General features: G+C 38.9%; 1 protein-coding gene across 1 annotated transcript; it reads right to left on the reverse strand.

Annotated features, from left to right (window-relative positions):
• Positions 1–309: 309 nt before the first annotated feature.
• LOC103754526 (hormonally up-regulated neu tumor-associated kinase homolog A) lies at positions 310–15,990 on the reverse strand. Its single transcript, XM_018077787.2, is given in 8 exon segments — positions 310–421; positions 423–635; positions 1,691–1,826; positions 3,976–4,103; positions 8,805–8,943; positions 10,065–10,120; positions 14,511–14,803; positions 15,745–15,990. Coding segments are annotated over 8 exon segments (1,323 nt in total).
• Between the last annotated feature and the right edge of the window lie 708 nt (positions 15,991–16,698).

Genomic DNA, 16,698 nt, shown 5'->3' on the forward strand with positions numbered 1-16,698 from the left:
AAAAAGATGCTGGGAAAAGATTTTACAGCTTTAACAGTTTCCCACTCCCCAGGCTTTGGATTAGGTCCTCACAGACCAGTTAGAAAGGGAAGGGATGGCGAGGTCACTAAGATGCTAATGATCCTTTTCCCAATGGAAAAGTAATCTTATATGTAAGGCAAAATAATTCTCAATCCCCTTACAACTAGCAGGTCATTTTTAAAATTCATTAGTCATAAAAAAGTGTATATTTATCTCTGGTAATAAAAAAAAATCTCATAGATTAATCACTTCTGAGAATGCCAGAATGTAGTTTTTGTGAGACTACACTCAAATCTGCAATTTCACAACTATTTTTGATGACTTTTCCCCCATTCCATGGACAAGTACCTTTTCTACATGTGCTATGTGGCTACTGTATTGTTCCTCATAAAAATCAAGGGAACACTTTATGCCTCTCATGACCATTATATCTTACCTGAGCATTTTTGAGGTCTTTCTGGTACCTGAGCAGTTTCTTCAGCAATAAGCAATAAGAAGCCATGGCAGAAGAGGGTCTGTTATTTATTAAAATGTTGATAACTTCTGAAGGACTGAATTCCATAAATTCCGTCATGTAGTTTAAAACAACAGAGTTCAGGTCACTGGGGCAAAGTCTGAAAAATTAGGAAAAAGTATTTAAATACAAATGATGCATCCAGGTACAATGTCAGAATTTACAGTAAGTGGACAATACACTTCTTGTGATGTAGTTGGAGTAAGCTAAGTTGATTGTACAGGCAAACTATGACACACAGTTGTGCAATGATCCTCTTGTCTGGCTATGCTAACTTCATTTCTGGGCTGAGGCTCTGTTACTGCATCATTAAATGTTCTATTGTTGATTGAATTGATTACTCTGAAAGAACGCCCACCAGGATTAAGCCCGAAAAATTTTCTCATTTTAATCAATGTGTATATTTCAGTTCTCAGTACAGTAGCCTGAAATGGATTAACAGAGACATAGTGTGTGTGCATGGACATAAGAAGACAGGAAGAGTGCCAAAGACAGGAAAATCTTGAAGAACAAAAAAAGAATTAAGAAAGTACAGTGGCATTTTAATTTTTATATAAATCAGATTGCGAAATAAAACATGTTTTGTTACAATGATAATTGCTTTACTCACAGACTTCTGTGAGTAGTAAAGTCTAGTAAAGGCACTGTAGAAATATGTCAGTCTTGGATTCTGAGACTCCTAATCTTAAAACCATAAAACCATAAAGTGCCTTACTAAGAAAAATTGGAGGCTATTTAAAGCCAGTTACAAAGATGGATGAGAATAAAAATTATTAGAATAACAGGAACTTCAGTGTAATATAAAAATGTTGTTCCCTCAGGTGGGCATGTGAGACCTAGTTTTGTAGGAAAGGATTAGAAGCACACTGTCTGGAAATTAGTGGCAGCTGTGAGGTATGTTGAGGAAAAAAATTACTGATGCAATGGATATAAGCAATTCTATAAGGGTGTTTCTTCTTACACAAAATTTATCCATGGTTAGAAAAGTTGATATGACATTTTCTGAAACAAAATTCTGTCACTTTGGAACAGCCCATAGTAGATAACAAAAATATCATAAAACAAACAAGCAAACAAACAAATCTTAAACACACTTCCCTCCCAAATCCCCAGTCCTGAAATCCCAAGCTAGAAGATAGATATCAAAATGGTTACCTGTTCTCATAGGGAGCAGTGTTTAGTATTTTCCTGATGAAACCCTCATTCAACCATTTGTCTTTTATTGCTTCTTTGACTTCAGGCCTCTTAGCAGGGTCAGGCTCAAGTAAGGACTGCATGAAGTGTACAGCTCCTGTGCAATATTACAATGCAATGGTCTGTTTACTAGTAATAGTTGATTATCAGACCAGTACATATTTTTTATGTTTCAGAAGTGTGGCACTTGCCCTACTTCTCCACATCGTAGAGCTTCAGATAAAATTCAGTCTCTAGGGCTTTACTCTGAGTCTGCCATGGTCCCATATAGTGACTCTGTCCCCTCAAGGTCACCTGAACAGGGTGGGCAGCAGGAGCCAAACCTTGCCAGGATGCATGCCAGGGACCTATGGATGCTGCTGTAGATACAGTACTGGACCTCATTTCCTAATTTTCTTGATTTACCCCAGTGAATGCAGCCTATGGCATCAGTAGTAATCTCATTATTGTGCTCACTCAGCATTTGATGAAGGCTTTGGGAAGGGGTATTTCAGAGCTAGCTGAAGTTATTTAACCCAGGAGTTCTTTTCCTCACACAAAGAAGCCAATTGTATTGATAAAACTCTCTGTAACAAGGGAAGGAGATGGACCCCTGCGCTCAGCTGATGTGTTGTGCTTTGGCTTCCTGGAGTTGGGACAGAGAAAGCTCAAACATTCCTATATGTCAATCATTCAGCTCCAACACTGCATAAAGTCCCCCTCCTTTTTTTCTTCTTGGGAAAACTTTACTGAATTCTATATTCCTTGGGGATGTTTTGAACCGAACAAAGTGGCAAGTGAGCATTAAACTGGGAACGTACTGCTCCTTTCAATTGTAATCTCCATTGGAAGAACTTAGATCTAAAGTAGGCAAAGCTAGTTCACTACTGCCCTCTCACTAAATTCCCAATGGGCAAGAGAACAATGGAGTTATCCACAATCTTCCACCAACTGTGTGGGTTTTGTAGAAAAGCAGAGATAATGCATTTATTAGTAGAAGCTATAACAATAACATAAATAAGAAAAATTAGAAATATAATAATTGCAGCTATGGAGGGATTGTACAAGAATCAAGCTGCTATCTGGCAACTGATCTCCAGAGAAAGAAAATGAGAGACTAATGTACAAACATTCTTGACAGCTATGGTAGATATCCTAATACCACTTACTAGGGGAGAGAAAGAAATCGAATCATCACATTATCTTAATATTGTACTCCAGACTAGATCCAACTAGCTTAGTCTGGAACTGTCCGCTGCTCCCCAGTGCTTGGCTGCAGGCAGCCACTGAAGCTAATCTTGGTTCCTAGGCTCATTCTTGCCTGACTTCATAGCAATGCTGTTCAAAATGATGGGGAGATCTGAACTCTTGCCGGTAGATAGCTGTGCTAAACATATCTCGTTCTGCTCTGCTTTTTGACTTGGTCAGTGAAGCTGTACGACAACAGCTGTGAGAAGGTGCCTAAGCTTGTGATGGTCGACAGAGGAGATGCTGCTCCAGGTGGAGAGAAAATAAGAATTAAAGCCAGAGGTGTATAGGAATCATTGTAAAGCAGCAGAATTTTGAGTTTTGAGGAAATAAATTTTGGATTGCTGACCGATAGTGCATACACACCAATGTGACTTCTAGGGTTTAGAGCCATGGATTGTAATTCAGGCTAGAACTTTTGAGAACTGTCTTTCCCAGTTGTCCCAAAAGACTCCATTGACTGTACCTCATTAAAGATTGTCAGTAAAATTCATTGGAAAATGTTGTAGTTCAGTTCTTTCTCATGAAAAATATGAACAGACTCTTCACAAAAATAATCCTCCCATTTCTTTAATAATCTCAATGTCATGAGCTCTGTCAGTAGCCAAAAGATAAGGTCTTCAGGAAAAAAATATTTAAGGTTTTGATAACTTATTTCTGAGAAAAACAGGAAAGAATGCCTGACTATGACACATAGCATGGGACATACTAAACATGACAGCGTTCTCATTTACTGCACAATGGCTCCACTTATGTAAAAGCAATGTACATTTTATTCCCCCTGTAAATAAAACCCAAGAATAATGGTCTTTTGAAGATACAACAATGTTATTTTCCTACTAGCCTGAGATAAAGTGATATTGCCTTAGGCTCAAAAACGTTATTTCTAAATGCAAACAAAGCAACTGGAAAAAGTACCTGTTATTTTCCAGAAGATTGCATTACTGTTAAATTCACTTTATTGCATGGGTTAGAACATCTTTACATTGGTATTCTTTATAAAAATTGAAGTACTTTACCAGGGGAGATATCTGACGGAATAGGGCTGATTTCTCCAGTTAATATCTTTTGATGTAGTTGCTTGATATTAAAAGGTTCCACAGTGAAGGGTAATGTGCCGGTTAGCATAGCAAACATGCTTACGCCTCTGTCAAAGACAAAACCAAGCATCAGAGCTCCATATAATGCTAATAAATATTTATTTAAAAATTCCACACACTTTTGAGTCAGTTTTCAGAGATCTGCCTTCAGCATCAAGAATGAGGTTACAAATTGCCTCTAAGCAGCAATTTGTACTGAATATACATCTAACGCCTTTTTTCTTTGTGTAAATGCCATTTTATCTTGAAAAGAATGTTGTGGGAACTGCGTATGAAATAGAGTGTACAGTGAGTGACTGGAAAGCCTGCAGTGCTGAAAGTGGAAACCTGCTGTTTATTTTAAAAATAAGCTAATTGGAGTGACAGTGTAATGTACCCAGCCCATCAGAATAAAGCACTTTGGTTTGAAGGCTGAGTGACAACACAGAACTGGGACTGATGCAATAGATCTTGTTCCAAATAGTAATTCAGTTCTTCTTGCTTTGCTCAGATTGCTAAATTAGGTGTGACTTATGCCTAGAAGGCATTCGTGTGGTAACAGCTTGCTGTTGGCTAAAGACTTAAAACTTTAACTCTTGCGAAAGATTAACAGTCTGCTAGCAGCAATCAGCAAACTTTGTGAAGGTTTGCCATTCAGTTTGGGGAAGTACCAACATTTGGAAAACTTACTTAGCTGTCCTGAGTTTGTGAAGAGGGAGGTTTCCTTGAACACTCTTCATGGTATTTCCTTTCTCCAGCTGAACCACACCACCACAACAGCACTGTTCTTCATCGTAGAATGAACCATACAACGGCCTGGTTTGGAAGGGAGCTTAGAGATCATCTAGTTCCAACCCCTCTGCTGTGGGCAGGGACACCTTTCACTAGACCAGATTGCTTAGAGCTCCTTTCAACCATCCTTTACCATTTCTCTACACAACTCAACAGAGATAGTCATTTTAGGAATTCAGGCAATTCTAATTTAATTGACCTGGTGGGTACATTAGTGGAGATGGCGACAATGTTATCTGTAAGACAATCTGTGGTGTGCTCAACTACAATCTTCTATTAATGTTTTCAAACAGTTGAAAAACCATGATAAAACCATTGAAAAACGAGAGAAGATGGTGTCATCTTTTTCTAAATGTTACATTGGATTACATTTAGACCACTGACCTATGGATAAACGTTTTTTATTAATCTTGACTAGGATTTATCTTGTCTCACTTTAACCATCTAAACCCTAGGTATCAATAGTTATAGTGGAAAGAGACAGGCCTCTCCAAGAGACATTCATCATAACATTATTATACAGTTGTTTTAGGCTACAATTAAGTGCCTCCATGCACTGACTAATAGAACACTAACTACCTGGTATAACCCAATGCCTAGTTTTTAAATGGATAAATTTAGGGAAGATCAATCTCTTCTCGCTTTACCAAACCTTCTGATAAATCTAGTCCTTGAAAGTAAAGTTTTTTAAAACTTTTGGATGAATCCTTTGAGTAAAAAACCCCAGAGACAATAAAAAATGCTACAAGGAAATGACATTGAGTTGACGGAAGTAACAAGTATTTTTGTTCTATAATACATAGTAGCATATGGACTAAATACTGCTGAAGTTGGAGAGAGAGAAGGCTCCCTGAATACTCTCTGATGAGAGGGAGTACCATGCAATACAAATGGCTGTATAATGTCATTACAAAGTTAAAAATGTTTTTCTTTGTAACACTACAAACATTACCATGCACTTTAAATTGCGAATGATATACATGACTGTTGACTTAAAACTGCAATAGCTCTTTTCATTAGCCTATTGGATGGGGAAAGCTCAAAGGTATGGGAATTTGGGGAATGGACGGAGCTGCTGTCCTAGAATCTGTTTTAAAATATTGCACACAATTGTAGCTAGTTAACAGCAACAGTAACAGGACACTTGGTATTTAATTGTAGATGGAATCTGATGGTTGAACTTAAAAGTTTATTGGTTAAAACAAACTGCTTCTCCTCTGTCCTATGGAGCTGTGTGAATGTGGATTTGTTTGAATACAACAGCTGTTTCCTCAATATAGCTGGTGCATGAAAGCTAATCACTTTCTAGTTCTCCAAAGAACCATTAATATCTTCTGCATGAATGTCATGATTAGGCAAACAGGTACTGTTTAGGCAAACAGGCTGCTTACTGTTGTGTCTCCAGAGCCTGAGCTGTATTGCAGTTGAATCTGGTTGGTTTTGTGAGTGTGCTTTTGACTGACCACAGCTTTTTGGTTCCTGTTTTAATGACTCCTTGTCAGTTCTGCTGCATAAAGTCAGTATTTCTGTACTGCACTATTTTGATTCTAGAGTCCAGCAAATCTGTAATCCTCTACTTATTTTGTTAAAATAGAAGTAACTTATCTTTCTAATTAATATATTAGTCCATCAGAATTCCCTTTCCCACTATGATAATGTGAAAAATTTTAATTTAAATGGTAAATATATTTTGTGCCTGAGGTGCAGAATCTGTCTGCATTAAACACCAAGGGCCATACATAAGTTTTATAAAGCCCTCAAACTGTTATATGCTGTTTATTAACAGAGTGAGCTTAGTAGGTGGTTCTAAGATTACTGCTTTGCCCTTACTCAGAAATCTGAAATGTGAATTCAGTATTATCCTGTTCAAGTGCTGACAGCATCCTCTAGACCTGATTAATCTGTGTTATGCCTACATAAATTCGGAGTAGTACTCTTGAAAACCAGAATTACACAGAATTTATTTGGTAGCATGCATCCCTTCATCCTTAACTCTGTGTACCATTCATACCCAGTAAATTTAGAAGAAGCTGAGGTATAAGAATCATGGTTAGATCAAAACCCTAATATATAGTATGTCTGCCAGAAGCAGGTCTTGAGAGGAATAATGTACGTTATATATCTATATGTATATAAATCCTTTTTCTCTTTTGAACATATAGGAAAACTAAGCTTCTGTTTCAGGCACCTGAACCAGATGCCTACATGTAGGTACCAGCAGCCCTGCAGAGCAAACTAAAACATTTCCTCCTCTGTGAACACCCGGTTTGGTGAAAGCTTCTGAGAACTCCTCAAGGAGACTCTGTATTCTCACAGCTGGACAGGCAAGTGCAATGTTCCAGTTCAGAGCAGCTCTGTACATCCAGGTTTTCCTTTCCTTTTGGCACATGTCCTGAATGAAGTGGTTTAAATCAAATGCAGCACTGTGTGTTGAACAGAATTGCAGAATGGTTTGTGTTGGAAGGGACCGTAAAGATCATCAAGTTCCAACATTTCTGCCATAGTCAGGGTCACCTTTCACTAGACCAGGTTGCCCAAGGCCCAATCCAGCCTGGCCTTGAACATTTCCAAGGATTGGACATCCACAGCTTCTCTGGGCAACTAAATAAGTAATGTTCCAGTAGCAGAACATTAAGATCTTTTAAAACAATATTTTTCTCGGGTAGGATGGGAGGTGGCACTTCTAAGGCAAAAAGTCATATTACTCTTAAAAGCCTTTTGAGCTACTCGAAATTCATGGGCTTTAACCATTAGCTTCAATGGCTGGATTTTCACTCTACCACTTATTAGCCAGGATACTGCAAGGAGTTATGGTTATAATTGCAAATAGGTGGGAGGAATCTGGATGAAGGTGCATTTGAGCAGCCACTGATTTTTCTAATCTTAATGCTCTAGGTAAAGATTTGGTTTAGTTTTTACATTACACATGCTCATCTTCTATGCCCTGAATCATACTTGCTAGAAATAGGCTTAAAAATGTGTCCTAGGTGGAACACTCAGACCTGGGCATACAGTTACTGTTAAAACAGCTGAAGTTGATACCCTGGCACATATACATATATATATACACACATATAGATGAATATGAACTGCCTTTGGACAAATGATGACATGGACACAGAGAGTTGATCCGTGAAGATCAAAGGATACAAAAATCAACTTAATATACTATCATTTTGCCAGCTCCACCTAGAAAAAAAAATGTAAAAACCCCCATAACTTGGCTGCTAGAACTACAAACTGCAAATACATTTGAAATGTCTGAGATCGTTTATGTGAAAGCTTACTCTTCTTATGGCACCTTCTGTATTCTTGCTTATTATAGGAGACATATTCTGTAGGTTTAATAAAAAAAGTAAATGGATTCCATTCAGGTTTATGTCACCTATGAAGGAAATAATTCTACCTTTTTATCATAATTTGGTACAAAAGGCCTAGCTAAGATACGGATGAAGGTCTCATAGCTCTGCTATAGACACATCCTTGGTTTGTGTGTCCCTGAAACTCAAATTTTCTGTATAGATTTCTTCTTTTGGCAAAAGATACCTTAGACAGAAAATGCCCACTTGTCAGCCCAGGACTTTCAAGGTTTCTGATTTTGTCAGAAGTTACTCTGCTACCAGCTGAACCTATGTGCCAGAAGGACAGGAAGGTGGCAGGGTTCACCTGAAGGGGTTGGTACGTACAAGTTCTTTCTCTGGCTTTTCAGTACAGGTTCCTATATGCAGACATCTGACCTTCTTCTGACTTCACTTGACACAGGATTCCTCCAGAATAACATGTGTATTGATCTTTCATTTTTTTCTCCAGTTTTTTGCAAATGGATGTACATTTCAAGATGCTCATGTTTATTTATATATCTTTGCTTTTGCCGTTGATGCCCCAAAGCTGAGAGCCATGAACCCATTTACATCAGTCTTGCCTAAACAATTCAGTGCTGAGAGTGTTTTGATAAGTACATTTTTAGATCTACTTACATGGACCAGACATCTACTTTTGGACCGTATTTCCTATGAGCAAGGAGTTCTGGAGCAGCATAAGCTGGGCTTCCACACTGGGTATGTAACAGCTCCTGGGAGAGACCACTGAACTTTGCAGTATTGCTCAGTCCAAAATCTGACGGTCACAAAAGCAAAGGCAAAGAAGTTTTAGTCTCTTCTCAAATTACTTTCACTTTACCAATTATCTAAAGACAGGAGAAAGACAAAACCAGCAGCTAGCTGTAACATCTATTGATGTCTCAGCTGTAGATGCCAATTTGGGTTTGAATAAATGTGCTGTGAATTAGCAGAGGAATTACAGTGCAGTTACACAGCCATGTATCTGGTTTGGTTGATTTTGGTTTAACTGTTTTGGTTTGCCTCTGTTGACTGCATGCTAGTACAAAGCTACACAGTCACATTAGCACGGCTTAATGAGCCACGGCATTAGCTCAGCTGGGTGTGCTTTAGCTCATGGTAGATGTGGGATAAAATGTGCTAACTTAAGCCTTTTTCTCTGTATATGTGCATGTGTGCAAGGGGGAGGGAAGAGAAAGGTGTGATTGTAAGGGACTGGCTGGCTATAAAACAGGGGTGAAGAGTTGGTGCCCTTTTTTCTCAGAGGTGCTAAGCTTTTAAAAGTTTGGGAAACACTGGGTTAAACATGTGACTTCTCTAAGTGTTAGCATCCCTTGTGGAGATTTTTCTGTGGGGTTTCCACAGAATAGAATTAGTTGTTTCTCTGAACTGTGTTAACTGCTTGATGCAAATTCTCTCATTTTTATCAATGTTTGCTTCACAATCTTAGCAAGATTTCTGTTGGTGACCAAAACAGTATTTTTTTTTTTTAACACATACCAATGAAATAATGACTCAACATAAACTAATATGTTCATACCTGCATTTCAACTAGAAGATTTATTTCTTTGTCTACAAATCACTTCTGCTAGGAACAGCTTTCTACACATAAAAGCTGTAATTGTTTCTTGCTTGTCCAGAAATACACAAGGGAAAATAATAGGCAAAATTGTTTTCCTTGTTCTCTTAAAAATATATTTTGGTTAAAGCTCAGATAAACAAGCTGTTAAACTATACTTCATAACTTTTATCTATTCTAGAAGCTCAAATATGTTTACTGAATAATCACAAGCTCACTTATAAAACATGCTGTTTGAATAGTAACCAAATTGTCACTGAAAGACATACACGCACACACACAAAAGCAGAATACAAGCTTTGCTGATAGTGTGCACCTACCAATGATTTTGATGTTGTTGTTCTCATCAAGAAGAAAATTTTCAATTTTTAGGTCCCTGAGAAGACAGAAAGCAAACTTTAAGATGCCTGATGTCCCAGCTAACCATTTGCAGATAGTTTTTAGCAAAGTTTAATTAAAATAATAACAATAGCTCTGCACAGCTCAGCCTACAATTGTAACAAGATCCTTATTCCTTCCTGAAGTTTTCAGTTGGGAAAATGGAAACTTTCTGTATTTCAGGGAATATTTTATGAGTATACACAAAAAGACTGTTATTTTAGAAATTATCTGTTCTGCTAATTTATACATTTTTTTAAATGTATTTATGTCTTCTTTTGAGTAAAAAATTTGCACTTATTGGACTAGAGGTTTTTGGGCTTTGTTTGAAGTACTGAGCAATGCTGAACATTTCTGATTTCTTTGTGAATAAATTGTGCCTGGGAAATAAGAGGGATGAGAAGGGAACTGGAAAGTGAGGTTTGCCTTGCTTGCAGAAGAGGGGAGGTGTACCAAAGCTGGTTCGGAGACAGATATCCTGAAAGTGGAGATATCTCTGCAGTGATGTTTATGTTAACAGGGTCAACCAGTATCAGCCATCCACTCCCAGGAGGACATAATCCAGAGATGTAAGAAAAACTCTGTTAGCTGGCTCAGGTACTCAGTTGCTCATTGTGGGAATATTTATATATTTATAAATTAAAACCCAAAGCCAGAATATTGCTCCACTCTGGGAAGTGTCTGAAGTGGCAGCTGAAATCTTTTGCATCATGGATGAATCCTCAGCCAGTGTAATTTGGAGCCAGTGCAAGAGCCTGCAATGCTTTCCTGACTCCCATCAAAGCCTCCCGCACGCCACCGGAGGCTTCCTTCATTTCTAGGGGAACTGGGGGGATAAAAATTTCAGAAGCATCTCCAGGGACATGGAATTCCCTCACACCTGCTCTGAAGTTGAGAATTGCTTTTGTGAGACCAAAGACCTCAGAAAGCACAGGAGGACAAACCAGAAGGCGGAATGGGAACAAGGAGGAAGGGCTGGGTGGACTGGTGCTGCATGAACAGCACTGCACTGCTGCAGGGTATGAAGCCTGGAGGTGTACCTGGTGATCATGATGGGTGATTTTATGGGAGCTTCTTTTTATCTCTGTGGCTCTGGATGGGACAACATTGCACTCAAAACTGTCTGCTGCCCCAGGCTGAGCATGGCATGGGGATGGTTTTAATGATACCTTTTTAATACATTTCAATTTGAATAGCATGTTTACTGGAGTGGCAAATAAACCAGTACCCAAAAGCTGGGAGGTAGATTTAAGATAACTTTGTTCATAGTCTACAGGTGTTATAAGCCTGTGCACGCTGCAGTTTAAAACTAGCTGTGTTTCAGGCCACTGCAAATCTGACATTTCTATCAGATTTAGCACTCCACAGTGCACTCTGATGACTTTTACTACACTACAATTAAATAATGTTACATTGGATTGTTACAATTGCTATGGTATAGGCTGAGCTGAGTGCTCACACAGTTAATAAAAATGTGTGCTTTCTTGCCTGAAAAACCTGATAATGGCCACTATGAAAGTTTACATAGTGTCAGAAGTTATTTTTCACCAAAGATACATCTTGTTCTTTTTTTTTTCCAAAGGAAACTTTCCAAGAAATGTTGTAAATTTAAGCAACACCATGATTTTTCATTTTCTCATTCCCATGGGGACTTCAGAGAGAGAGCCTAGAGGGCAGCTTGTGATGTTTCTCCTGGTCTTTGGTCCAATAGGGATTCAAAGGGATATATGACATATTTATACAGGAGAGTGGAAAAGAGCCAGGAAAAATTAGGAACTGTACATACAAGCAAGTAAATGTCACCTAGCAAGCACCAGATTTAGGAGTTGGTAGCTGACTGTATGCATGCACTAGCCCAACCCAGTTGCAAGGCAATGTGATTTAGCTTACACATCTTTATTTGAGGTTTTTAAGCTCAGAAGCATTACCTCACCACTTGGCCATGTCCAGAGCAGGCATAGGGATAGTGAGCAGAACTCAGCTGATGAGTGTTAGCTTATGGACCTGTTGAACCAGATCTAGTGCCTGAGCCTTCTAATATCTGGCACACTAAAATGCTGTGTGCTGGGACAACTGGCAAGCACGTCAATGCTCTGTCTTCTGCACCATTTTTGCAACTGTGACATAAAATCAACTGTGATCTTGCATGGACAAGAAAAGTTACTCTCTGTTCTGTGAAATGTAGACTCAAACTTAATTTAAGCTGTAAGGATTTGTTGGATCAGTGCTGATTTTAATGCTAAATTGAAAAAGTAAATCTCAAGAAACAAAATAGCTGTCTGAATACAGTGTAGAATTTATGTTGAGAGATATCAATTTGGACTAAAAATAGTCACAAATTTGGAGAGTTTTTCATCAAGTATATTATTAAGACAGTAGAAAATATTGTTTTTCTGAAGTGTATCCACAGGGTTCAAAATCAGGAATGCCCATAACACGCTTTTGAGCAAAAGTACATTAAATAAGCAAATTCCTAAGTGATGAGCTTGGGAATGTGACCAGACACTTCCACTCTAGTAAAATAAAGGGACCCCCATGCATAGACCCAAATATTATCACACAATTATCCATCTCATGAACTCATACCTGGTGTGATTTTACCAGGATGCTCCCTGTGGATCAGCAGCTGTTCCCAACAGACAGCTTGGGAACGCTCCTCTAGTTGTGTTAAAGGAATGTAAAGAGTTGAGCTTTGCTCCATGCTTAGATGAGAAAGTCAGATTGAATTTGTGAGGTAACTTTCCTATTTCTGTACTCATCTTTCTGGGAACACTGATGTCTTTTTTTTCAGAAGAGGATACACCCACAGTTATCCTCGTTGGTTTGACCTCTGCAGAGAGTTGTTATAAATCTCTGCAGCTGGAACTGAGCAGGGAAACTCTTCCAGATTTTCCCAATCTGCTTCTCATATGAGGTCGAGGCCACAGTTCTGAATCTCAAAGCCAGCAGCAGGTCATGAGTTGAGGGACTGCTGACTGAACCTACACCTACGACCAAGCAAGGTGGCTTGGCTCCTGCCAGACCATGCAACTCCATAAACCCTATGACAAAATGCTTGAGAGCCAGGGATGAATTTTCCTTTGGTTAGGGTAGTTTGATAGTAAGTCAAGTCATCAGAGAAGCTCACACCATTTTGTACATGGGTAATCTCAGGACGCAAAGCAAAATTTTTCTCTCTTGCAAAGCTTTCCCAGCAAAACATGACCAACAGGAAAAAAGAGAAGTAGGGCAAGACGTCAGGCTACTCTCCAGCTCACTGTGAAGAGTTGTTTCCAAACAAAAAGAGAGCTTGAGAAATTAATGAGGAGTGTTGTCACGGGAAGGACATAAATGTTATGATCATGAGCACCGAGGAAATGCTGTAAAATAGATTAATCAGGCAACCAGCAAGGCAAGAGTGTCAGTTTGGACTAATGGGGTGAAGCCCCTTGGGTTTATTTTCTGCTGGAGTGTTTTTTTTGTTTGTTTAAATTCTCCAGGTCCCATACTGTCCATTTCTTTCTTGTCTATTCCTTATTAATTAACAAATCCAATATAATGAAATGCTGGGTTACAAGCATTTCAAGTCACAATGTTGAGCCATCACATTCACAGCTTATTTGTTTCATGGTTGCTGTAATGATGCAGTCAACTGGATTACTTAGGTCCTGGTGACTTTCTTGGTGAGTCCATTCACCATTTAAAGTTAAGGATCTGATTGACTGTGAATCATTAAGTAAAACAAAAAAATGGTGGGAAAACTGCTTCTAGCCTATTCTCCCACCAACAATGGAAGTATTATTCTACTGCTCTTGGCATATGTGCCACGATCTCTAGTAGGGAGGAATATCAGCTCTCATTGTAAGAGTTGCTGAGATTCCTCTAGCAGTGGCTGAAGTCATGATCTGACCTTGTAATGCAAAAGCCAATATGGAAGATCAGCGACCTGTCTCAGACCCAGACCTGCAGGATGTGTCCTTTTCACAAGTAGTGAGCTGTGATTCCTCAATTTTCAGTCCTGGGTGATGCATGGTTATTTCAACATGTTGTGGCTAACCAAAGGAAACCAATATTTATATGCTTAGCCACACTGAAATATTTGAATTAGATACACATTTGTCACCAGCTTATTCTGAGATAATTGTGGCAAAGTATTGATTTGTTGTGCTCATCAGCTCTTATCCCTGGACTTCGCTACTTTTCTCCCCCAGGAGTGCATAACAGCTTATAACAGTAATAACCACTACTGAGAATAAAATACTTTATTAAAATGAGCTGAGAGAACCTATTCTTCTTAGCAATCCCTGTTTTTATAAGGGAAAAATAAAGGAATGTTCTTGTGAAGAAGAGCACCCTGTGCTCTTGCACACTTTTTTTCCTTACTGTTTGAAAGGGGAGAAACATCTTACCTGTGAACAATTCCCTGGCAATGCAGGTGCTCTACTGCAGATAGAATTTGCCAGATGTATCTCCTTACTTCCCATTCTGCCAGCCTCTTTTTGTCACAAATTCTGTCCAGGAGGTCGCCACCAAGGCACAGTTCCATCACCATGTAATAGGAGTTGTCAGTCTCCAAGGTCTCATATAGCTGAACAACATTGGGGTGCTTAATCATCTGGTGTACCCGCGGCTCACGCTTCATGTTTTTTAAAACATAGGAATCCTGCTTGGCTTTCCTCTTGTCAATGACTTTTATGGCTACCTAAATGGTAGGATATTTGCAAATTAGCAACAAGCTTTGCAACCAAGATCAGTTTTCAAAAGGGTAGGGAGTAAGCTGATATGGGAGAGGCTGTTTTTAACATAGCGTTGATAATCAGTATCACAGAGGGAGACATTAGTGATGGAAGAATAGAGTTTTTATTTCTCTTGAAGACCAAAACAGAAAGGCTGAACTCTGTCTTAACCATACCTCTCATTACATTAATAAATATGCGCATACGAAATATTCTGAAATGCAAAAGATCCCTACATGCTCAACTGCATCTGTAAAGTAGCACATCTATTTTCTAACATACTCCCCTGCAATTTAATCTAAAAGTCACTCAAGATGCTGGGTGTTATGGGCTGGGGTTAGACTCCTTGCAGTTTGGGGAGCTAGTTGGACAGTGAAGCTATTGAAGCCACAAGAAAAGCAAAATTCAAAAAGTCACTTTATAGTAACACACCTTTCCACACTTGTGTCTAGCGGTACATTATTTTAGCCTGACTGAGCTAGAGATAACAGAGTTTATCTGTGTCCTGCCATATAAATGACTGCTATTGGAGTGTCTAGCTTTTCACTAGTGTTGTCCATAGTTTTAAAGGTCAGACACACAATACTAATTACTCAATAAGGATTATTAGGGAAAGCAGATTTGAGATTTTATGCCATCATCCTTCTTTCAGCAGGAAGGTATCTTTGTTGCCTCTATTTTGTAATTGTGAAAATAGTTGCACTCAATACATATTCACACATGTGACTGATTATACATGAGCAATAAACCCAGCTTATGTGGTTAATTTATGAGGATAAGGTTCACAGGATAATTCACTGAGTAGTCTGTGGTTTGCAGATTAAATAGTCTGAAATTTTCTGCCATAAATTAGCGTGAGGTTACTTGCTATTCCTAAGTGTGTATTACACTCTCATCATAAGCTTACCTTCTCCCCTGTGGGGATGTGCAGTCCCTCCATCACTTTGGCAAAGGAACCCTTGTTGATCATTTTGCCTACTAGGTAATTCCCAACTTGTTTGGAATGAGGGAAAGTCTTCCCGGTCTCTTGGGGCATCTTGTTAAAACAGGCAGGTATTTTTATATCCTTTTTCTCCCATTCTGGTAATATCCCATCCAAATTGCCAGTATCTGTCATTTTGTCATCCAAGCCTGCTTTTTTTGCTGTGGGCATCCCTGGAGAGATAGATTTGTATTGCTACTTTCCAAATGTAGCTTGTGATTCACAGCAGATCCAGGTATCAGGTCTGTGCCATCCTGCTGATGACAGAGCAACTAATCCTTTCCCCCTGAGACTCTGGGTTTGTCACTGATCTCTAGTCTGGGCACACAGATCTGCTCAAGCAGAACCAAGTCGTAGATTATTAACCTAACCTGATATACGATGTCAGTTAATGCCCCAGACCTGCCAAGTCAGATGACACATAATCCCAGCATTAGCCTCTCTTCCTCCTCTAATAGTTCCCAAAACATATGTTTATTGTAAGTTGCACCAAACTAAACTGAGTCACAGTTTTCCTGGTATGCATATAGCTGGTGTGCAAGGACACAAGTTTATTCTAAGAACACTGTGGTAACATGAATGCAAAGCTGAGTTATGTACCTGATGCTGTGCAAGAATTTATTTATTTGCTGTGTAAAACATAAAAATATATATGCACTTGTAGCACATTTCAGTCCTGACCTGACTCCAGGTCTTACAGATGTCTTTTGCGTTTTGTGGGACACGATTCCTGTTGTCTGTGCAGTAAGGACAGTGAGAGTGTGTGTGTGTGTGTGTGTGTGTGTGTGTGTGTGTGTGCTTTTTCCTCCATACAACAAGGACTGATAAAAAGAGGAAAATTTGAAAAAAAGAGGTCTTTTCTTTTCTACAGCTGTTATC

This window comes from Manacus vitellinus, unplaced genomic scaffold (genome assembly GCF_001715985.3).
Source record: "Manacus vitellinus isolate BGI_N305 unplaced genomic scaffold, ASM171598v3 scaffold_4_pilon, whole genome shotgun sequence".
NCBI lineage: Eukaryota > Metazoa > Chordata > Aves > Passeriformes > Pipridae > Manacus > Manacus vitellinus.